Genomic DNA, 23,933 nt, shown 5'->3' with positions numbered 1-23,933 from the left:
TTTCAAAGTAAAGATGTTACTTAATAAACTCAGACTTTCCATAGTCTCCACAAAGGATCCAGATGCTACAGGCCAATATACCTTCCATAGCAAAGCCATAAGGAAAATATCTCATGGATAAAGCAGATGATGTAACATTGAACTGGTAGCAAATACATGTAATTTTAAAATTTGATTTATGTTCTGTTATATGATCATAAAACAAAATGGACCTCATCAGAAGAGAAAAATGTCTCCTAAGATATCTAAGAGAAAAGTAAGATAAACCAGGCCGTTGGATAAGCACGGGGGGAAAACACTCCAGCATAAAGGGAAAAACTGAATGAAATAAGAGCAAGAATTTTTAAAAATTCCTATCTGTGAGCTAGAACTATAAAAGAAAAAACATCTCAAAAAGGATAAGAGACTTTCAAAAGCAAAATTCTGGTAACATAATTCTAATTATCCCAACAAAAAAAAGGGGGGGGGAGGAAACAATGGGATGTATGTGCCTACACACGGATCTCTCTGATGAGCCCAGATTTTAAAGGGATTGAGGAAGGGAGAAGTAATGAAAGAAAAATACAAAAGAGAAGCATGTTGCTTTCTAAGGAGAGCTGAAGCCTAGGACAAGCTAAGCCTTGTGAAAAATCTGAACAACAAATTGTCAACAGTTTTTCAAAGTTCTATCCCAGGTAAGAAGAACAAGGAAAGGACAGAGATGCTGCTTGACGTGCATCAGAAAACACTAACGGACAACAGAGAAGGTTGAATTATTCAACTCCTATTTTGTTTCTGTTTTCTCTAACAGGGAAAATTATCATCAGACTGAAAAGGGTAGACCAAAAATAGCTGAGTGGGAAATGAGAACCAAGCTACTGGAGGAGACATTAAGAGAACATTTAAGAATTCTAAATGGGTTCAAATGTGCACTCCTAGATGAAGTCCTGAAAGAACTGTTAGACAGCTGCCTTGTACAACACTTTAAAGTTCACAATGAGCCTTCCATACATTAGATCATCTAATTGTCACAATAAACCTGAGATAGAAATTACAGGTTTTATTGTCTCCCTTTTACAGATGAGGAAATTGGGGCGCAGAAAAGTTAGGGGACTTATCTAGAGTTATATAGTTAATAAATGAAAGTGGTGGGAATTGAACACAGAGCTCTCCTGATGTCAAATCCAGTGGCCGCTACAAACCACCAGTGCCTTAACACCCTAGTTCTTAACTGGAGGCAGTATAAAAAAGATGTCAAGACGCTACAATGAGGGTCAAATCTAACCAAATGAAATTTAATCACGCTAATAATAGCTCACATTTATATAGTACTGAAAGGGTTTACAGAGCAGTATCCTGTGAAGTAGACAATGCAAGCACTGTTGCAATTTTACAGAGAACAAAAGGAACCTTGGACAGATTTATGACTTGCCAATGATCACACAACTTTCCTGAACCTCAGTCAGGAGGTTCCCAATCAAATTGTTCCTTCCACAACAGCATGTTATGTACCAAGTCCTATACTCAGGCTAAAAAACAAATCTGCACGAGCACAACTTGGGGAGAATTGACTTAAGAGTCATTTGTACAACAAAAAAGATACAGGGTTTTTAGTCGACTAGAGGCTCAGTATTAGCCAACAGTGTAACAAGGCTGCCAAAAAAGAGCTGATGTGATTGTAGGCTCTATTAATAGAATGCAGCCTGGTCCAGCTACATCTGGAGCGCTGTGCTCATTCTCTAAACCACATTTAGTAGGGAGATTGATAAACTGAATCAAGTTCAAAGGAGAATAACAAAGATGATGAGGGAATTCAAAACCATATCACATGAGAAATTGTCTAAGGAACTGGTGATACTGAACCTAGAGAGGTGTTTTAGGTTTGTTTTGTTTTTGGACTGGACCCGCATCTTCAACGGGGTAGAGAATGCTGGGGCAGATACTTCCTCTCCCAAAGAAGATCAGCAACTGCTCTGAAATTGATGGTCTTACTGGCATACTGAAAGGTGTGATGAGTCGCCGAGGGTCACTGGCCAGTTTGTCTGAGGCTGGACTCGATTCCTGGTCTTCTTGACTCTGAGCCCAGCTCTCTATCCTCTGAGGATGCTGAGAAATTTTGCAGAGCCAACTATTTAAATAGCTGTCCTGAAGATGGAGTATTAGATTTAGGGGAAGCATTGTGGTTTAGTGGAAAGAATGCTGGACCAGAAGTCAGGGGACTGGAGTTTCAAGTCACAGTTCTAATAACTAGCTCCTCATCTGTAAAATGAGTAGATTGTACTAGATCAGTGTATCAAAGTCAAAGAGAACTATTTCCCTAAGGTGGCATACTGACTTAGAAAACTACAAATTAACATTATCTAATTTGTACTATACTTCTATTTATTTTGTTAAACATTTCCCAATTACATTTTAATCTGGCTCAGGCAGCCTCCAGCAGCCTCCAGTTTGACACTTCTGTATTAGATAACCCTTAAGACCTAGCTCTACCAATATAGTTATTTCTCTGTTGCTGTTGTTTTTTTTTTTCCTGCCCATCCACAGGAGAAATAACCAATGGGTAGATGTTACAGAGAGTCAAGATTTCTAGTCATTATGAAGAAGGTTTAAATAATTAAAGCTCTAACCAAATGGAACTACAAATATACAAACAAAAGCTCAATAACTGCCCATCAGGTATACTGAAGAGAAGCTTCATAGGCCAGGCAAGTGGTTGGACTACATGACTGTTAAGCTCCTTTCTAGCTCAGGTATATACATATTAGAAATAACTTTGCTATAGCCTTCAACTGCTCAGTATTTATTAAAGCTAGTTAAAATAAAATGCAAGGGCAGCCCTTAAGTTATTGACAGACTATTTCAAAAGTTCATTTTTAAGTCAGTTGTTTAGAACCTAGGGAACATTATGCTATAGAAATGATGCTATAAATGAAAAGCCTACATAACTAGTGTGCAGGTGAACGACAGTACCGCTAATAAGCTTCAAGGCAGAAAAAGAGTATGCTGGATGGAGGAACTGCCATCTGGGTAGCTTCAGTGTCACAACAGAAATGTAATGGCCAAGAGTAAGGGAAGGCCACAAATATTCATATGTACAGATTGTTATAAATGAAGTTTTCTTAAGGAAGGGATTAGCTGAACTTGTATAGACATAGATACCCTTTCAGTTGTAATCAAAGCAAAAGCTCATATTTAAATTCTAAAGGCATGTTGTAGTATGGGAAAGTATACTTTTACAAGTATGTAAAATATAAAGTCCTGATTAAAAATTCTACACACTTAGAAATATGGCAAAAGGATATGACACAGTTTATCAATAAATTTTAACATACCTAAGGAGAAAAAACTAACACATAAAAATCTATAGATGAATAATATGTAATATAATAAAATAAATATATTATTTTACTGTGAATTGCTAAAAGTAATAATGAAGTTTATAAAACACATGAAGAATTCAATGACTGGAAAGATCCATGGGGATTGCTAGAGTTTGGGAGAGCTTTCTGGACAAAGTGGAATCCATAAAAGATGGGAAGTATATGGAGAGCGGTAGAGAAGGGGAACATTTCAAATGGAGAAAGATAACGAACAAAGAAAGCAAGATTGAATTAGAAATCACAAGTTGAGGGGGTAACTAAGAAATTGGCTCAGTTATAGCTTTTTGCTGGAAACTAAAGGTTTCCCTAAGTATGAGGAGGCTGAGTGGGAGCTAGGTTACAGAAAGCCTTGAAAACTAGATGCATTTCGACTTGAAATGGAGAGGAAGAAGGAACCAGCACAGATCCTTATACATAACTGACATAAGGAAACTGACATAGAAAAATAAATTGTAGGGACCTTTTATGACTGGCAGACTCTTGCCACTGTCATCTGTCCTACTAATGTAACTTAAGGAGTTCTGGGTCTTGCCAGCTGCCCTCAATGTTGAACTCTGGGACTTTACAATCATTTCTTTTTATGTGATGTGTCCCCTAATGTGAGTGTGAGAGCCTTGAGGGCAAGGATGGTCATGCTTTTTCTATTTGCATCCCTAATACCTAACACAGTGCTTGGCACATATTAACTGCTAAATAAATGCTTTTTTCATTTAATACAACTGACATAGGAGAGAAACTGGTGGAAGATTAATAGTACCCCATATATGACAAAATCAGTACTCTGAAGACAAAGTGTAAGCAACTTACATCTATAATCCTTTGGTTCTGGTTGTAGGTGGTTATCAGGGGTTGCTTCAATTCCAGCATCCAGTAGATTTTTCTCTAAGGCTGATCTTGCAAGGCTTGGTAAAAATCTGGAAAAAAAAAAGAAATTTAAACAGAATATTCTTTAAAATTCAAAAATCTCTTACGTATATGAACTGATGCAAAGTGAAGTGAGCAGAACAAAGAGAACACTGTACAGAGTAACAGCAATATTGTATGATGATTAACTGTGAATGACTTAGCTATTCTCAACAATACAATGTTGCAAGACAATTCCAAAGGACTCATGATGAAAAATGCCATCCTCATCCAGAGAAAGAACTGGTGGAGTCTGAATGCAGATCGAAATATACTATTTTTCACTTTATTTTTTTGTGGTTTTTTTTCTTTTTGGTCTGTTTCTTCTTTCACAACATGACTAATATGGAAATGTTTTTACTTGATTATACATATATAATCTATATCAAATTGATTACTGTCTTATGAAGAAGGGAGATGAGAGAGGAAGGGAGAAAATTTGGAACTCGAAGTTTTTAAAAAATTAATGTTTACAATTATCTACATGTAATCGGAAAAATAAAATATTTCTTAAAAAAAGGTCATTATATTTGGCATTTAAGAAATCTTTAGTAACATTGGAGAGAACAGTTTTGGTTGAATGATGAGACTGGAAGCCAGACTAGACTCAAGAACGGAGTAAAAAGGAAGTGTGATTGATTTTGTGTGTGTGTGTGTGTGTGTGTGTGTGTGTGTATCCTGTCATATGTGCATCTAGTAAACTTCATGAGGGCAGGGACTTTGATTTTTCTCTCATCTCCAATTCCTAGCACACAATGCCTGCAACAGAGTGAACATTAAACTGTTTGTTATCATTGTTGTTGTATTACCAAGGATATTTACTTAGAAAAATTCATTGTAGGGACCTTTTAAATAAATGCATTCTTGAGTATTTTATATGTAAATAAGCTATGGAAGTAGAAAAGCGTTATACTGAGAAATCTTAGGGATATAGGATTGGCTTTTTCTACCAATTAAAAATCATTCAGTACCTTGCACATAGTAGGCGTTTCATAAATGTTTGCTAAATTAAAAGAGAAAGCATCTCTGAAATACATTATAATGGGAAATATACTTCATTTTAACATTTATATTCTCATCTACTTTGAAAGTGGAACTTTTTCCAGTGTCTCCTTTGTTTAAGCTGTTAGCTCTACTAAGTTCCTAATCTTGTCCATTACTCAACAACACTAAAGTGTTATAAACTGCCAGCTATGAAAATATATACAGTGCCATGGGACTGGAACAGAAAGAATTTCAGCTCAAGCTTAAGTGACAGAATTTGATTATATGGAAGGCATTTAAAAATGAGGTTGATAAATAAACAATAATTTTTAATATTTTCCACAGAATCAAATTCTGTAGAGGTTTTTGTTGTTGGCTAAAAGTAGAAAGTATTTTTCTTTAATCATCATGTGCACTCCAGTTCTCCTTGCCGCTTCCAATCACTGTGCTTTTTGCAGTGAGAGTGAACAGCAAAAATTGAGATATGGTGATGATGAAGTTTAGCTAAATTCAACAGATGGTGCATAAATGAAAGTAGCTGTTTATTATTCGTTTCTGTTTGCAAAGGGATATGATATGATCACAATTCAAGTTTTACTGTGATCACCTGAGAATGAATTAAAAAATTTGCTTATTTTAGAATCTGTGAAATAAGTGTAAGTGCAAAATACATGTGTTGAACATGAGTTATTCTCACTTTTTTTTCTTAAACATTATGAAAATATTTTAGTTTCAAGGGATGTCCATTAAGTTTCCTACTCCAATCCAGTGGATTTATGACCAAAAAGAAAATAATGAATCCAGTTAATTTTCATCAATTCAGCCTTGAGTCTCTATCAACAGTAGAGTACCATGGTTAAAGATCTCAGGGTGATTTACTCCATTCATCATTCCCAGGCACTGCTAAATATTTCTAATGTTTACTATGTAAAAATTAAATACTCTACCTTATTATTAATTAAACCAGTTAACATGACTATTCTTCCCTTATTCCCCAGTAAGTAAACAGTGATCCTCAGTGGTGGCTGTTTTTCTCTCAAGTATGAATATAAGATATCTTAGTTTTTCTTGAACTTCCTAGTTTTTCAAAACATCCATCACAGGATCACAGACTTAAAGCTGGAAGGGACGTTGAAGGTCATTGCACCCAACCCCTTCACTTGACAGATGAACAAATTGGAGCTAAGAGGGATAAATTACTTGCCCAGAGTCACACCCTACTTAAGGGCATGAAATGGGATTTGATGCCAGAGCTATAACTAACTATAACTATATAAATATTTCAAGTCCAGCGTTGTATTATATCACGTTGCCTTCACCACTTGTACTGAATTCCTTCTGACTATGTGATACAGGAAAGAGCAATGGCTCTGGAATCAGAGGGTATGGGTTCAAATCCTACCTCTGATGCTTACTATCTACGTGACACTGGGGTAAGTCTCTTTAAACTACCCGGACCTCAGTTTCTTCAACTCACAAAACGAGGCAGGTGAATTAGATGGCCTCTGAGGCCCCTTCCAGCTCTACATCTATGATCCTATGATTTATGTAATTATTTTAAAGAGGTAGATCATAAGGTCACAGATTCAGAGCAGAAAGGGATCTCACATATCCAAGGGATCTCATCTAACTCCCTTATCTTATACGTAAAGCAACTGAGTCCCAAAGAGGTTGCTAGCACTGGCAGAGATGGGATACTAACTTAGGTCTCTCTGACTCCAAGCCTGCAGATATAAATGAAATGAATTCAATCTGAAAATGGAGGTATAAGCAGTACTTAAAGGGAACTGGTTTCAGGGCTGAATACTTTGTTTGAATTGACACCAAATTAATATTTTCTTTTGGATGCCAAAAATTTTTTTGTGACAAAAAATCGTGACAAAATTTTTGGTGTTTAGTATTTTTTATCATAAATGGAATTAGTTATAGTTAACATGCTGGTGAAATCTGCATAAGACACAAAGATGACAATGATAGATAACATAATGGAGGAAAGAATCAGGATCCTTTTCCCATCCCAAATTGTGACTGGCTAGAATGGCTTCAATGTAAGAGGATTAATTTTAATAAGGATAAATATAAATTTTTACATTTGAGTTAAAACAAGTCAATTTTATAAGTATAACATGGGGAAGCTTGCCTGGATATGTCCTATGAAATAAACATCTGAAGGCTTTAGAAATACTGTTGACTTGATATCAATCACAGCCTGACATGTCAGACAGAAAAGCTTATGTGATCTGAAGCTACACTGAAAGAAGCATAGGATCTAGGACAAGGAAGTGATACTTCCATAGTACTCTACTCTGGCCACACCCCATATAGAGTATTGTGCTATATTCTTGGTACTATATTTGAAGGGCATTAACAAACTGGAAAATATACAGAGGAGGGCAAAAAACTAGAATAGCGAAGAATGTCAAGATTATGCCACATGAAGGATCTACCAGATCAGGTGAAAGAACTGAGGATGTTTAAATTAGGAGAGAAGAAGCTTATAGGGTCATGACAGCTATCTTTAAGCATAAGAAGATGGAAAGGCATTCATCAGAGAAGATGGAGAAGGGATTATTAACCTTGTTTTACTTGGGTCAAGAAGAAATAACTAGCAGCAATGATTGGAACTGGCGGAGACTGAGATTTAGACTATAAATCTCACTGATTCTCATTACTCCAACTAGGAGGTCAGACAAAGCAAGATCACTGAGGTCCTTTCCAGCTCTAAACCCTGTAATCCTATAACTTTTTTTTTTAAAGGCAATTGGGGTTAAGTGATTTGCCCAGTGTTACACAGCAAGTAAGTGTCAAGTGTTTGATCTGAGGCTGGATTTGAACTCAGGGCCTGTGCTCTACCCACCGTGCCACCTATCTGCCCCAATCCTGTAACTTTTAAAGTCAGCATTCTGACACTCACTCAAACTTACATCAGTATGTTAGCATCAAGTCACAGATGATTTCCTTTTGACAAGAATATAAAATATGAATACCTGGACAGGCAGGCTTTATTTACAGCCCTGTGAAGACTTTCATCAGGATACTTTGATAATCGACGAGCAATCCTTAACAGCTGCCGGGTAGACAGAGATGCTGCAAGTGACTGTGCCTATTAAAAAGCATGGGAAATTTGTTAGTGTCTTCTTTCAATATGCTGCAGATTCCTTCACATATTTATGACAGAATACTTCACAATTTTCAAAAGGAAAAGCAAAGACTAATGATAAAAATTTTAAACAAATTAGAAATTTAAAACTCCCGTAAGTTTCTAAATATATCAACATACAAACATATTTATCATTTTAATTTAATTCAAATATTCACTGAGAACCTACAACGTCCTAAGCCTTGTTTCCACCCTGCTATTTTTGTTGGGCCAAAGAGAATACTACAACATAATACAGAATTTAATGCTAGTTTCATAAGAAAGTCTGTTACTTAACACAAGTCTGATAAATGATCCACATATGAAAATGGTCCATATATGAAAAAACTGGCACCAATCCCAAAGAGGTTTGTCTACCAAGTGAACAATTATCCAAAAACATAAAGCTTCCAGAAATTTTAAGTTCAGAAACAGCAGAAGGGAAGAAGATTCAAACTGTTTCAAGTAGCTGGAATATGATGGTTCCTTTCTACCAAAATAAAATTGTTTCCTACATAATCTAAAAATTTACATGGCACCTGATTAGCCTGACTGAAATTCCTCTGGTGGGGATTAATTTGAGTTAACAAGCATGTTCCAGTAAAAACATAAATAATACCAGGAAGGTTGATGGGATGTCATATATTGGTGTAAATAAATTCAATCAGACTACCTTCACTCTAGCAACTAGTTAAGATCAAATACACTGAAGGATATTTCCACATCATTTGCATTTCAACCTTCCTTACCACTCTCAGAAACCTTGTTGAGGTCTTCATTACCTTTCACCTGTAACTACTGAAATATAAGAGGAACTATAGCCCTCCTTTGTCTTCTTGCCTCTAGCCTTTCTTCTCTTTAATCCATCCTTCCTACCCCTGCCTATATAACAGTCTTTCTAATGCACAACTCAGTTCATCATTTCTCTGTGCAAAAACCTACAGGGGCTCCTCATTGCCTACAAAATAAATTACACTTCTTGAAATCATTGCATAAGCCACCCACTGATGCATTCAGTATCTGTGGTAGAGAATGGGCCCACACTTACAGAAACCTAGCAGGAAGCTCATGAGAAAAGAAAACCTATTTGCTATGGATAACTCACAACACTGAACTACAAAATTTGATTTCAGTGGTCCATTCTGAAACATCTATACCTCATGAAACTATTTCTTCTAATGTTCTTATGTTTCTCACCACTTTACCAGCAGGCAAATCCTATTCTCTCCTACCCTCAAGAAGATGAAGGATTTACAAGCTCTTTAAATTCCCAGCTGCCATTAAATTCCTACCCCTCCTTTTAATTCAGAAAAATGCAAAATTCCTTAGGCTGGCTTTCTCTGGGCAATACATACAAACCAAGGCAGCTAATCTCTCATTAGGGTGCTGTACTGACCAATCAGTTTGTAGCAAACAAAGCAGAGAAAAATAGCTCAGGTTGACCCTCTGGGCAAGCCAGACAAGCCCACTCAGCTCTTCATTCATGGATGTTGACCAATTACCTTACAGCCAACAGAATTCATAGCAAAAGGGATGCAAAGCCTGTTTTCCCCCTGCTTTTCCCTTCTAAATCACTGGTGTAAGCATAGAGTTACAAGCAATTTGTGAAAGCTTCTCTCTCAAATTCTAGGTGATACTCAAGAGCGTTAGCTGACATTGAAGCTCTTAATCAATGATACTGAACTTCTCTCCAAGCAATGAGGATTCAGTCAGCTGACTCTTTCAGCTACTACTACACCTTCAACTCTAACAAAGTTGGCCATTTTATTACTTACTGCCATTTCTTCCATTTTCCCTTGCTAGCTCTTCACTCTTCAGCAGTCCTCATTCTTATTGCTTTCAATGGTTTAAATCAGAAGCTCACAGTACCTATGACACACCATTCACTTATGAGGCAAAAACTCACCAAATTTCACCTATGAAATCAATAGTCCTTATTTAATCATCTCACATTCTCCCAAGTTACTTCATATTTTCAGTGTTTTACCATCTTAAACCATGAAGCAGTTAAATGCAAATGACTTGAGGGACCACAACACGCAACAGTTCCAGCAATTTGGTAGTCTTCAGAGAGGTCCTCTTCTAACAGTCTACCTTTGAAAACTTTATTTCTTAATACTTGAATTTTATCAGTTTTTAATAATTAGAACTTTCCTTGACCCATTAAACCAAACTTATCTGAAAATTCTGTTATTTTAAACAGATTCTATTAGTTTTTATTAAAGTTTTTTCCCCTGGTACCTTCCAGAAACCAAAATGTTCACCCATGAAAGGAATATCTTATATCTTGTTGACCCCATGACATAGAAGTAATCAGGTATTTTTTATTAAAATCACAAGGCCAGAGTACCAGTTTGTCTTTTTTTTGTTTCTTCAATGAGTTTGGATCATGAATTGGTCTTTTTGAGCTTTTCAAATTTGGTTACTTTCTAAAGTGTTTTGTTGTTGTTGTTCACTAGCTTTACATTTCAAATACACTACAGTGACTTTCTCTAAAGGAATACTTAGACAACATATATTCTTTTAAAAGTTCATTTTTTTCCCTCATAGGATTATATTCATTTTGAAAGATAAAGTTTTTCTTGAGTATAAACAAGATTCCACTGCTTTTCATTATCTTATTTTCTAATTTTCTATTTCATTTTCATTGATGATGAGTAATACTAAATGAATATTACTAGAGTTCCTTGGTATCTGTTACTGGCTACTGGCAGTATTTTCTCTTTGACTTGTAAATTCCAAAGCTGAACAATTATATTTCTGGATGAGTTAAACCTGGGGTTTCCATCTAATGAGATCTCACAGATTCTATCAGTCTATACTTTGCCCTCTTTTTCTAATGTGTCCAAGGAATTTGCCTTTTTGTTGTTTTTAATGATATTCACATTTTTCTGGAAGGTTGATGATCTTTACATAATCTCTCAAGGTTCTATTTTCTACATAAATTTTTAAAAATTATTGTTACCTAATATATTCCTACATTTTTGTTGTCTTTTGATGTAGCTCTAATCTTACTGTCTTTATGAATTTTACTTGTATCTCCTCTATTTTGTTTGCTCTGGTAACCTGGTCCAGTTTCTGTTCTAAGGTACAAGTTCTCCTTTCAAGTTTTTCATCAGAGGCTCTTAATGTAACATTTAACTTCTTAATTCGATTACTTCATTAAGACTTGTAATGTTCTTATGTTTCTTCTAGTTGTACTTACTAGAAGGTGTCTCTCCTGACATTTTCTTACCCCATTCTATTCCTTCATTAAATTAGGAGCTTTTCTTTGATTGCTCCTAGGAAAGTCTCTCCGTGGATTTTTTCCTATAGGAATCTCTTTCAATTCCCTGATTTTACTTGATTCTTTAAAAAGTTTTATTTGGTACCTTTTTGAGGTTAAGTATAACTGAACTTTGATATAATCCTCTTCAAGGTCACCTTGTCAGAAGACTCCAATTCATTTTTACTCCAAACTACTATGAGCTATAGGGTACAAGTACAGAAGCCAAAGGTTGCACCAACTGAAGGAAACCAGACAGGTCTTCCAGCATCTAGTACATCAATAGGAGAAGACACATCAGTGCTACCACTGTTTCCTTGACTCCCAACTCCTGGCTCTGTTGTTGCAGCTTTATTAAAAAAAAAAAAAGTTTATAGTATATGAACAGTTCAAAGTCAGAAATATACAGGATTTGATGACTAATTGTATATGAGGGGCAAATAAAGAAGAATCAAGGATAATTCTGATGTTTCCAGCATTGAGGATTGAAAATATGAACAGCAGGAGTGGAAAATAGAAAATACCAGGCTCTCCAAATTTCCCCCACAAAGAAAACAAAACACTGCCTCAAATTGAACTGAGAGTGGCAGAAATAATTAAAATCAGGGTATAAGAGTTGTCCTCCTAAGATAAACTGAGAGGACCTTAAGAAAGACCCAATCTGCAGAGGCAGAGATTTGACCTGATTCAAGAGCAAAAACCTCCAGGAAGGCTCCGCTTAAGGAATTTTTACCTCTTGGACAGTGTGGGGGGTTGAATAGCTGAGCAGGGTAAGACTGAAGGACTCTTCACTGTTGTAGGATGCCAGGCCCAGTTGTGCTGACCTGGCACGGTCTGGGCTCTGGCTGTGGGCAAAGAGAAGCAAGCTCATGCCTGGTGGGTACGGGATCAGAGGGGTAGGCACCCTGTTGACTGGGTGCACTTGCAAGAGAGCAGATTCCCAGATTCAGTTCCAGGACACAGGAATAAGCTGAAGTTTGTAGCTGAGGTACCCCAGGGAACAAGAGAGGTTGTGGTGACAGTATACTGGGGTCCCTGGCCATGCACAGAGGCAGAGAGGAGTTCCCAAGGTCAGGCCCCCAGACAGGGCTTAGAAAACAATAGTACAGGGGCAGCTAGGTGGCACAGTGGATACAGCACCAGCCCGTGAGTAAGGAGAAGCTGAATTCAAATCTAGCCTCAGATCTATTTGACACTTACTAGCTGTGTGACCTTGGGCAAATCACTTAACCCTGACTGCTTCAAAGAAAAGAAAAAGAAAACAGCAGTATGAAAAACTTGAAGCTTGAGGCATCACCACCCCCATTCCCCATACCCTGGGACTAGAACCTGACTATAATATAATTAGCCACTATAATGATGATGATGATGATGATTAAGCAAAGAAGAAAGACTCAACCATAGAGAGCTACTATGGTGATAGAGAAGATCTGGGTCAATACTCACAAAAAGATAGTAAAGTTAAAATAAGGCACTCCTACTTTAAAGAAAAATGTCAAATGGCCACAAGTCCAAAAAGAGTTCTTGGAAGAATTTAAAAAGGACTTTAAAAATCAAATAAGAAAGGTTGAGGAAAAATCAGGGGAAAAAAATAAAAGCAATCTAAGAAAATCAAGAAAATTATGAAAAGAAAGTAAACCAATTGGAAAAAGACATCCAAAAACTTAAGAAAGAAAATAACACCTTAAAAACTAGAATTGGGCAAGGGAAAGCTGATGACATTATAAGACACCAAGAAATAATAAAACAAAATCAAAAGAATGAAAAAAATAGAAGAGAATGTAAAACATCTTATCAGAAAAACAACTGATGTAGAGAACAATTGAGAAGAGAAAATATAACAATTGTTGGACTACCTGAAAGTTATGACCAAAAAAAAAAAAAAAAGAGTCTAGATACAACACTAAGAAATCATTAGTGAAAATTGCCCTGAAGTTCTATAACAAGAGGTTAAAATTGAAACAGGAAAAAATCCATCAATCACCACCTGAAAGAGATTCCCAAGATGAAAAACTCATAGGAACATTTTAGCCAAGTTGTGAAGCTCCCAACTTAAAGAGAAAAAAAATGCAATTTAAACACCACGAAGCTGCAATCAGGATATCACAAGATCTACCAGCTTCTACATTAAAAGACTAAAGGGCTTAGAACATTATATTTCAAAGAGCAAAGCAGTTGGGTTTGCAACTAGGAATAACTTAACCAGCAAAGCTGTATAAACTGAATGGAAAGAGATGGACATTCAATGAATTGAAAGACTTTCAGGTATTTGTGACAAAAAGACCAGAACTCAATGGAAAATCTGACATATAAGATCCTAGAGAAATATAAGTTAAACATTCAAGACCAATTATAAGGGACTCAATAAGGTCAAGCTGTTTACTTCTTATGTGGTAAAAAGTTATCTGTACTCTTAAGAATGTTATTATTACTTGGATAGTTTAAAAGAGCATATATAGACAGAAGGCTTGGGGTTGAGTCAAGTATTATGGGATGATTCTAAAAATTAAAATTGGATAGGGAGAGGTAAAATGGAGCAATTATCTCATATAAACAAGGCAGGAATGGAAAAACTGTTAAAAGTGGAAGCAGGTGGGGGTGGAGGGCTGGTAGTGCTGGAACCTTATTCTCACTGGAATTGGGGTAAGAGGAAATAACATATACATCTAGAAGGATTTCTAATACTTCTAAATTTAGAAAAAAAATAGGAGGGGACAAGATAAGGGAGGGACTTTTAGAAAGGTGTTGTAGATCTAGAAGTAGAAGGGTGGGGGGAAGAAGATAATGGACAGATTCTTAGTGGGGCGGTTAGATTAAGGAATAGGAGGGTAAGGGGAAAGGATTACGGAGGGGGATACTTAAGGGTGCAGATTAGGGAGGTAGCTATTAGAAGTAAATCAGACCTGTGAGGAGTGATAAAGTAAAAAGGAGGGGGTGAAGATAATAGAGAAGAAAAATAGGACAGAGGAAAAAACACAACTAGTAATTGTAACTTTGGTTGTTGTTTTGTTTTGTTTTTAGGCAATTGGGATTAAGTGACTTGCCTAGGGTTGCACAGCTAGTAAGTGTCAAGTGTTTGGTCTGAGGCCGGATTTGAACTCAGGTCCTCCTGACTTCAGGGCCAGTGCTCTATCCACTGTGCCACCCAGCTGCCCCTGTAATTGTAACTTTGAATGTTAATGGGATGAACTCACCCATAAAAGCAAATGGATAGCAGAATCAATTAAAAATTAGAATCCAACAATATGTTGTTTACAAAAAACACATTTAAAAATGAGAGATATACACAGAGTTAAAATAAAGGGCTACAGTAGAATTTATTACACTTCAGAGGAGGTAAAAAAAAAAGCAGGGTAGCAATCATGATCTCAAAGTTAAAGCTAAAGTACATTTAATTAAAAGAGATGAACAGGGAAATTACACTGATAAAAGGTATTATAGAAAATGAAGTAATATCAATACTAAATTTATATGCATCAAATGCTATAGCATCTAAAATTTTAAAGGAAAAGTTAAATGAATTACAGATGGAAACAGATAGTAATAACTACAATAATGAGGGACTTTAACCTTCTCCTCTCAGAATTAGATAAATCTAACCAAAAAATAAATTGAAAGAAGTTAAGGAGGTGGATAAAATAAGGTATTATCTTATGCTAGATATTATATACATATACATATATATTATGTATATACACAATACATATATATATGTATCTGGAGAATTGAATGGGAATAGAAAGAAACATACCTTATTCTCAGTAGTATATGGTACCTTTTCAAAAACTGACCATATATTAAAGCATAAAAATTTTTAAATTAGGGGAAAATTTATATAGACAGTTTCTCAAATAAATGTCTCATATCTCAAATATATAAAGAACTTTGTCAAATTTATAAGCATATGAGTCATTTCCCAATTGATATATGGTCAAAGAATATGAACAGGCAGTTTCTAGATGAAAAAAATCAAAATTATATATAGTCATATGAAAAAATACTCTAAATCATGATTAGAGAAAAATTAGAACAACTCTGAGATATCATCTTAGTCCTATCAGATTGGCTAAAATGATATACAGGGAAAGCGACAAATGTTGGAAGGGATATGAAAAAATTGGGACACTAATTCACTGTTGGTGGAACTGTGAACTGATTCGACCATTTTGGAGTGCAATCTGGAATGATCCCCAAAGAGTTATAAAACTACATACCCTTTGACCCAGGATTACCACTATTAGGGCTGTTTCCAAAGGTGATTAGGGAAAAAGGAAAAATGTTCTAAAATATGTCCTAAAATATTTATAGCAGCTCTCTTTGTGGTGGCAAAGAACTGGAAATCGAGGGGATGCCACTCAATTGGGGAAAGGCTAAACAAGTTGTGGTATATGACTGTGATGAAATACTCTAAGAAATGATGAGCTGGTTGATTTTAGAAAAAAAAGATGGAAAGATTTGCATGAAATGATGAAGAGTGAAATGAGCAGAACCAAGAGAACATCGTACACAGTAACAGCAATACTGCTCTAAGAACATCTTTGAACGACTAAGTCATTTTAAGTATTATAAATACTCAAATCAACTACAAAGGACCTATGAAGGAAAATGCTATCCACATCCAGAGAAAGAACTGATAAACAGAAGTATGTATAGTGTAGTTTTTACATACATACATACACACACACACACATATACACATACACATATACATACATACATTCATTCATTCATTTATATATGCGTGTATGTGTGTATATATATACATATATGCGTATATATTATATATATATGCATTTTTGTGTCTAATGGGAGCTTTCTTTAGGGCAGAGTGGGGAGGGAAGGAGAGAGAAAAATATAAAAAGGGCACAGCAGAGAACAAAAGAAAACTTAGAAGGAAGCACAGAAAAGCAGGGTAGCTTTGAAAATGATGTATAGTATTTATTACATAGTTTTTTTTTTTAAAAAGTAAGCAGTGTAAAATGGAAATTCATGGTTTTATATTGAATCTCTTGTTATGTTGTACGGTGTACCAGAAAAATTTTTTTTTTGTCTTTTTGTATTTAAGTTCAAAATTAATGGAAAAAAAAAAGGAAATATGAACAGTGAAGTATTACCAAGATTTTCCCACAGTCTCTAATATTAAGAGACTATGTCAAATTATTTACTAATTAGCAGTGGCTAAAAAAAAATCATGATTACATCACAACCTTTGTTTTACTGCTTATGATTACCCTTTTGGTTTTTTTTTCTACTTTCAATTTTATTGATTTCATTTTTACATTATATACATTTGTGAGAAGTCTCTTATAACAAAGTAAAAGAGTTAAGCAAAAGTATTAATACAGTGACTTCATGGAAGTTCATGCAAACATTTCACATCTGTAGCATCTCCCTCTCTATTTTAAAATTAACAGAAATCTATTTTCTCTCTCCTATCCTTCCCCCTACTGAAAAATGAGATAAGGAAAAAAAAAAAGCAAATTTCTTGTGGTAGGTACATACATACACAAACACACACACACACACACACACACACACACACACACACACACACACTCTCTCCTATACCTATCTATAACTATATCTCATTCCCTACATTCCTGAATCTATCACTTCTCTGTAATAGATAGGATGCTTCATCTTTGGTCTTTTAGAATGAATATAAACAATTTCGAGGACTTTTACAAAGCAATGAAGAATAAATTGAGTAGAAGCATAATTTATATAAAAACAACTATCTGTGCATACTGGTTGACTCAGCAATGCTACTACCAGAGATCAAAGAAAAGAACCCAAAGGTACAAAAGAAATTTCATCAGTCCTTTTCACAGTAGCAAAAACACTAGAAGATAAGGGTTACCTACCTATTGGGGAATGGCTAAACAAATGATGGCATATGAATTAACGGAATGTTATTACAACTGGGAGGGAGACAGAATAAATGCCTATTAGTTAATAAAGGAAAAAAGTTATTTTCCATAGCCTGATTTAAGCCTCATTCAATTTGTTTTTCAAGATACATGATTGTACATCTATGGTAACATGCATGGCTGATTTTAAATTTATTTTAATCAAAATTATGTAAAAAATAGCAGTTCCTTCAGCATTGTATGTGTGGTTTATTTGTGATGTTTATTATTGATAGTATATTTCAGAATTGGCACAAGACTAATTTTTGGGAAGAAATACATTCTGAAAATTATATACTCAAACTTTAAACAAGACAACTATTGTTTAATCTTGTACAAAGCAAACAGTTATAAATATTTTGCCATGACATATTGAATTTTTGTAACTCTATGGATGAAAAACTAAATTCTTGTAAAGCAAGCAACTGCAAAGTAAGATTGCATGGACGTATAAATTTCATTATGTTGCATATTATTTATTTTTAATAATAATCATGGCATCATAGATTGAGAGTTGGAAGAGAAACTAGATATTACTGAGGCTAACCATTCATTTTACAGATGAAGAAGCTGAGGCCTCAGAGGTTGGGTGACTTATAAAAGTCATAAAGGTAATGATAATTAAAACAAAAATAAGAGTTTACTTATATAGTGCTAAGATTTGCAAAGCAGGTATCTCATTTACTGGGTTGAACCCAGTGAGGTGAGGACTACAGCTTTATTATACCCAATTTAGATTTGGAAATTGTGATTCAGAGATGTTACATAACCTGCCTATGGTTACCCATCTGGTAAATGTCAGGAGCAGTTTTTGAACCCAGACCTTTCTGATTCCCAATTCCACCCTCTTTCTAATAAATTTGGCTCTTCCACAAAGACATAGCGCTTTTAATTTATTATATAATACCTTTTCCTCTCATTAAGTCTGTGAGATGGAATAAGGCAGCAAGGATCATTCTCCAAATGTCAGAGATAAGGAAATTTGAGTCAGAGAAATTCACTAACTTAACCACTTGTGCTGTGCAGTCAGCAGTACAGCCAGGATTAACTATGATCTTTCGACTGTGAATTTGTCAGGCTTTCCACTATACCACAATATTTTTCAGCTTTGTGATACTGAGTACTTTACAAGTGCCTTAATGAATTTAAAAAGGGAGGAAAAAAACCCTGAGAGTATGTACTATTTGTAAGAACAAAGTGATTGAATACTCTAAGAATTCTGGCCACCAAAATTTTAATGAAAGAAAATGAATAACAAATAACCCCCACCAGAGCATTTGCATAGAACAAGTCCTATTGTAAGCATATTATATTCCCAAGGCAAAAATTTATATTCATAGCACAGATATGATATTATACACTGGCTTACAAGCTTCAAGTTAGTGATCCGTAGATATTTCCCTAAAGCCTGAACAGTGACTCACTCATTTGACAACTATAAGCTGATTTGCCTTAATAATAGCTAGTATTAAAAACTAAAGGGAGTAAGTAATATTTCAGGCCTTTTAAACATAATAATTTATTTATTCCTTTAATTCTGGGTTACGTTATCAAAAGAATTCTTACCAAAATTCACCTAGCAACAAAAAGACCCATCTTGCAATAAAGGAGCAATAAAATCAGCATTTAAAAATCAAAGGCAGTGAGCGAATGGATGTTTTCTTATTTTCAAATATACATTATTCCAATGTGGGCATTAATAAAAAGCATTCAGGTATTTCAAGAGAAGTTGCACTAAGGACTTTAAAAAAAAGCAAATTCAATATCAAATTTCTAGATTAGTTTCTATTGTTGCACAAAGGAAAATTTTAGAATATAGTACTGTAGTTGCCATGGTTATGAATTTTTAAAAGCATTGACAGTGTCTGTTTATTGGTGTAATTAATATTATCTCAGATTACAGATTCAAGCAATATCTTCCCATATACTCTTTCTTTCTCTCTCTCTCTGCGAAAAAAAATTTTCTTATTTTTCTTCCTTCTGATGACTTGCTGATATTTTTTTCAAAAAAGCTAAAAATCTTTGTGGTGGGGTGGTGAGATGTCCTGTAGGGAAGGAGTATTTAACTATTTCTTCTCTGGGATTTTCTTCACGACTATCTGTCAGTTTTATTTCCTTCATGCTATAACAGATTGGTTAAAAGCAATAACAAACATATTGTTATTTTTCATTTTTAATTAGAGTAATGATTGATGTAAACAACACTCAGGTAATAGGCTGTCCATCAGAGGTACTATGTCATAATAAATAAAAGGCTAGCCTTATATGTGAAATCAGAAATTGAGGACTGGGAATGCTTACCTGGAAGTCATATATATAGTGGTAACATTAAAATCCATAATAAGTAGACAATGAGAACACATAGAGTGAGAAAAGGACCAAACTTTTGAGTATATGTGCTAATAGGTGGTGCGACATGAACAATGCTCCTGTGTAGGATATTGAAGATTGTTTCGACAGGAGAACCATGACAAAGCAGTGTCACTTGAGTTCATGTGGACAAAGTATGGAGAAAGGGAGGAGTGGTCAATAATTTTAAGTGCTACAAAAAAGTTAAAAAGTCTGAGGACAGAAAAAAAAGCCACTGGAATTAGCCACAGAGAAATGATGATGAAGGAGAAGGAAATTTCAGTTGAGTGGTGGGGACACAGGCTAGGTTGCAAGAGGTTGAAAACTGAATGAGAGGAGAAGCTATGGTAGAAACAACTGTAAACAGATGTTTTTGCTAAGATTTTGGCTGTGAAGAGGACAAAATATAAGATGATGGCTTGTGGGGATGGTAAGATTAACTTAATTTTTTGTTCCGTTTTGTTTTTTAGGCAATTGGGGTTAAGTGACTTGACCAGGGTCACACAGCTAGTGTCAAGTCTTTGGTCTGAGGCCGGATTTGAACTCAGGTTCTCCTAACTTCAGGGCCAGTGCTCTATCCACTGCGCCACCTAGCTGCCCCAACTTAATTTTTTTTTAAAGAAGAGGAAGACCTAGACATCATAGGCAGCAGGGAAGGAAAAACTGAATATTAGAGAGAGGAGATAACTGAAGGGATAAGTATCTGGAGGAGATGGAAGGGAATGAGCCCAAGGGCACAAGTAGAGGGGTTAGCACTGGTGAGAAGAATGGCCAACTCATTCTCTACACTTGGAGAAAATCACGGTGGAGTAGGGGACTGATGCTGAAGTGATTTGAAAATATTGAACTGGGGAGGGGGGAGAACAAAAAAACAAAAGAAATATGCACCCAGGACAGATGGAATTCACGATGGACGCCTTCAATCTCTTCAATGAACTGCAATGCAACGTCTCTCCTGAGAGAGAGGTAGTGCTCACTTCAGAACAGATGCTGTGGCGAGGGTGATACTAAAGAGCATATTTAGATAAAACTTACTCCCTACCTTCATGTATCTTATACTTTAAGAGGGGGATGTGACACATATAGAAACAACTATAATATAAACTAATACGTAACTGCATAAAAGAGGTGATAAAGTGATAACATTATAACTGTTAGAAAAAAGTCAACACCGTTGGAATGATCAGGGAAGATGTCATAAGATCACAGAATTTTGTACTAGAAGATACCTTAATAATCACATGGTTAAGGAAATGATATGGCCAAGATCATACAGGGAGCAGAACTTAGCTGTTGTCCTTCGTTCTCAAAGAGAACCAAAATGATATCACTATGTTAGAGTCAATTACAATGTGTCCAAATGTGGCTAATCTGACCAAGTTCTATCACAAGTCAGACACAAATAGGCCACGTGAACATTTGGGGTAGATTATCTAAATTTGTGCATCTCATTATTGTAATTCTGCTTTGCTCAGAGAGCACAGTGCCTTCTTTAATGCAGGCACACCATGCTGGACAGTCCTTTGCCAGTGTCTCCCATGTCATGCAATCAATTCCAAAGTTCTTTAGAGAGATCTTGAGAGTGTCCTTATATCACTTCTTCTGACCATTACGTGAACGCCTTCCTTATAGGAGTTCTCCATGAAATAATTTTTTAGGCAAGCGTACATTAGGCATTCAAACAGTGTGGCCAGCCCATCATAGCTGCTCTTTCTGCAGTAGAGTTTGAATGTTTGGCAGTTTAGTTCGAGAAAGGACCTCAGTGTCCAGTACCTTATCTTGCCAGGTGATCTTCAGAATCTCTCTAAGACAATTCAAATGGAAACAATTCAGTTCCCCAGCATGGCACTGGTATACTGTCCAGGTTTCACAGGCATACAACAATAAGGTCAGCACAACAGCTCTTCAGTTTGGAGGCAGCCTAATACCTCTTCTCTCCCACACTTTCCTTTGGAACCTCCCAAACACTGAGCTGGTTCTGGCAATGCGTGCTTCAACCTCATTATCAATGTGTACATACCTGAAAAGTATGCTGCCAAGGTTAGTGAATTTATCTACAGTATTTAAAACTTCTCCATTTGCTGTAACTGATAGTTCCACAAATGGATGGTGTGGTGCTGGCTGGTGGAGAATCTGTGTTTTCTTGTGTTAATTATTAGGCCAAAATTAGCACAAGCAGCAGAGAACTGTTGCATCTCAGCTTCAGAGACTGTATTGAATGCACAATCATCTGTAAACAAAAAAATAATGCAGCAACTCTCCTACTTTAGTCTTGGTTTGCAGCCTTTCGAAATTAAAAAATTTACCATCAGCGCAGTAGCTGACCTTGATGACACATTCATCCTCACTGAAGGTGTCTGACAACATCGCTGAAAACATCAAGCTAAAAAACACGGAAGCAAGCACACAGCCTTGCTTCACTCCACTGGTGACCGGAAAAGCACGAGAGCATTGTCCATTATCCAGAACCCAGCCAAGCATGCCATCATGAAACTGATGTCCCATACTGATGAACTTGTCCAGGCAACCAAATTTTGAGCCATCATAATTGACAGTAACAAAGAGCAGAACTTAAGATTTAAATTGAAGTACTGTAAGTCTAAATGTTGTGCACTTTCTACTATATAATGCTTCCTCTTTTCATGATAAAGGCAATACGCATTTAGGAGCAGCTGTTTAATAGACAGGAATGTTCAGAGAGCAGGATAGATAGTATAATTTCAGATTTCAGGCAGAGGAAACAATTTGAGCAAAGGTCATATAAAAATGGACATATGTGGAGGACAATGAGCAGTTTGATTTAGCAAAAGCATCAGTCCTATGGAGGGAAGTAGGATGAGATATGGTCTGAAAGATAAAATGCTGCTAGATCATAGAAAGCCTTGATGTAAGCCAAAATGTAAAGGGGACGTCTAATTCTGAAATGGACAATAAAAACAATGCAAAACCTCACTGCTTCATTCAGTGAATCTTAAGAGATCAATGCTTTTTTTTTAAGCTTTATTATTAGATATGCTCCATTCATGTGTGTTGATTCTATTATAAAGAACCTGCTATTTCACCAGTAAGGGAGATCCTCATGAGGAACTTTCTCTACTAGTGCAAACTGGGCACTGCTGTCATTACAGTCTCAAAATTGCCCTGGGGCACTGACAGTTTAAGCAAATTTCCCAGAATCACACAGTTAGGACATGGCCATGGTGGAACTTGAACGTGGGTCTTTCTAACTCTCAGGCCAGTTATCTATCCACTACATCAGGATATCACCACAAATAAATTATAAAGCAATAAATATTCCTCAAAACAGAATATATAAATAACAGAAAACTTTTTTCAACCTTTTCTTTTTTTTAATCACATCTCCAAAATCTTTTCCTATAGAACTAATCTGGGTACATGATGACATTTTGTAGGAGGTTAAGCCTTAGGAAAAACCAAAATGAAGGACTTGATTTCTTTATAGCAGGAATTCATAATCTTTTTTCAGTCATGGATCCCACTGGCAGTCTGGAGAAACCTATGGACTTTTTTTTTTTTTTTAATTGGTGAGGCAATCGGGGTTAAGTGACTTGCCCAGGGTCACACAGCTAGTAAGGGTTATGTGTCTGAGGTAGGATTTGAACTCAGGTCCTCCTAAATCCAGGGTCGGTGCTCTATCTACCGTGCCACCTAGCTGCCTGGACCTCTTCTCAAAATCATGTTTTTAAATGCATAAAATAAAATGCATAGGGTTACAAAGTAAACTAATTACACTGAAATAAAATTATCATCAAAATATTTACAAAAACAAGTTCGTTGACCCCTGGCTAAGAATTCCAGCTTTTAGAGCCAGGATTTCTGCTGTTGAAATGCCACAGGATTTTATTTCGTCATTTTTCTATTGCTTCATGTGACCAACACAGTGGCTTTGAATGAGATGCTTTAGCACAAAAATCTGATAGTTTTATGGATTACTTCCAAATCTCAAGGCAATGAAGAATGGGAGCTAGGGTGGAAACTATAGGGAATCTCATCTAGTTAGCCAC

The 23,933-nt window shown here is 35.9% G+C and overlaps 1 protein-coding gene across 1 annotated transcript in view; it reads right to left on the bottom strand.

Moving 5' to 3' along the window:
* VWA8 (von Willebrand factor A domain containing 8) overlaps positions 1–23,933 on the bottom strand; it is a 399,466-nt gene that overhangs the window by 228,556 nt on the left and 146,977 nt on the right. The window contains exons 17-18 of the mRNA XM_027873608.1: positions 8,234–8,349; positions 4,167–4,273 (exon numbers count right to left, since the gene is read on the bottom strand). Coding sequence (XP_027729409.1) covers positions 4,167–4,273; positions 8,234–8,349 — 223 coding nt within the window. The remainder of the gene's footprint in view (positions 1–4,166; positions 4,274–8,233; positions 8,350–23,933) is intronic.

This window comes from Vombatus ursinus, unplaced genomic scaffold (assembly GCF_900497805.2).
Source record: "Vombatus ursinus unplaced genomic scaffold, bare-nosed wombat genome assembly UNPS02014802.1, whole genome shotgun sequence".
Lineage (NCBI taxonomy): Eukaryota > Metazoa > Chordata > Mammalia > Diprotodontia > Vombatidae > Vombatus > Vombatus ursinus.
The sequence above is the reverse complement of the archived record's forward strand: the minus strand, read 5'-3'. Positions and strand labels throughout refer to the sequence as shown.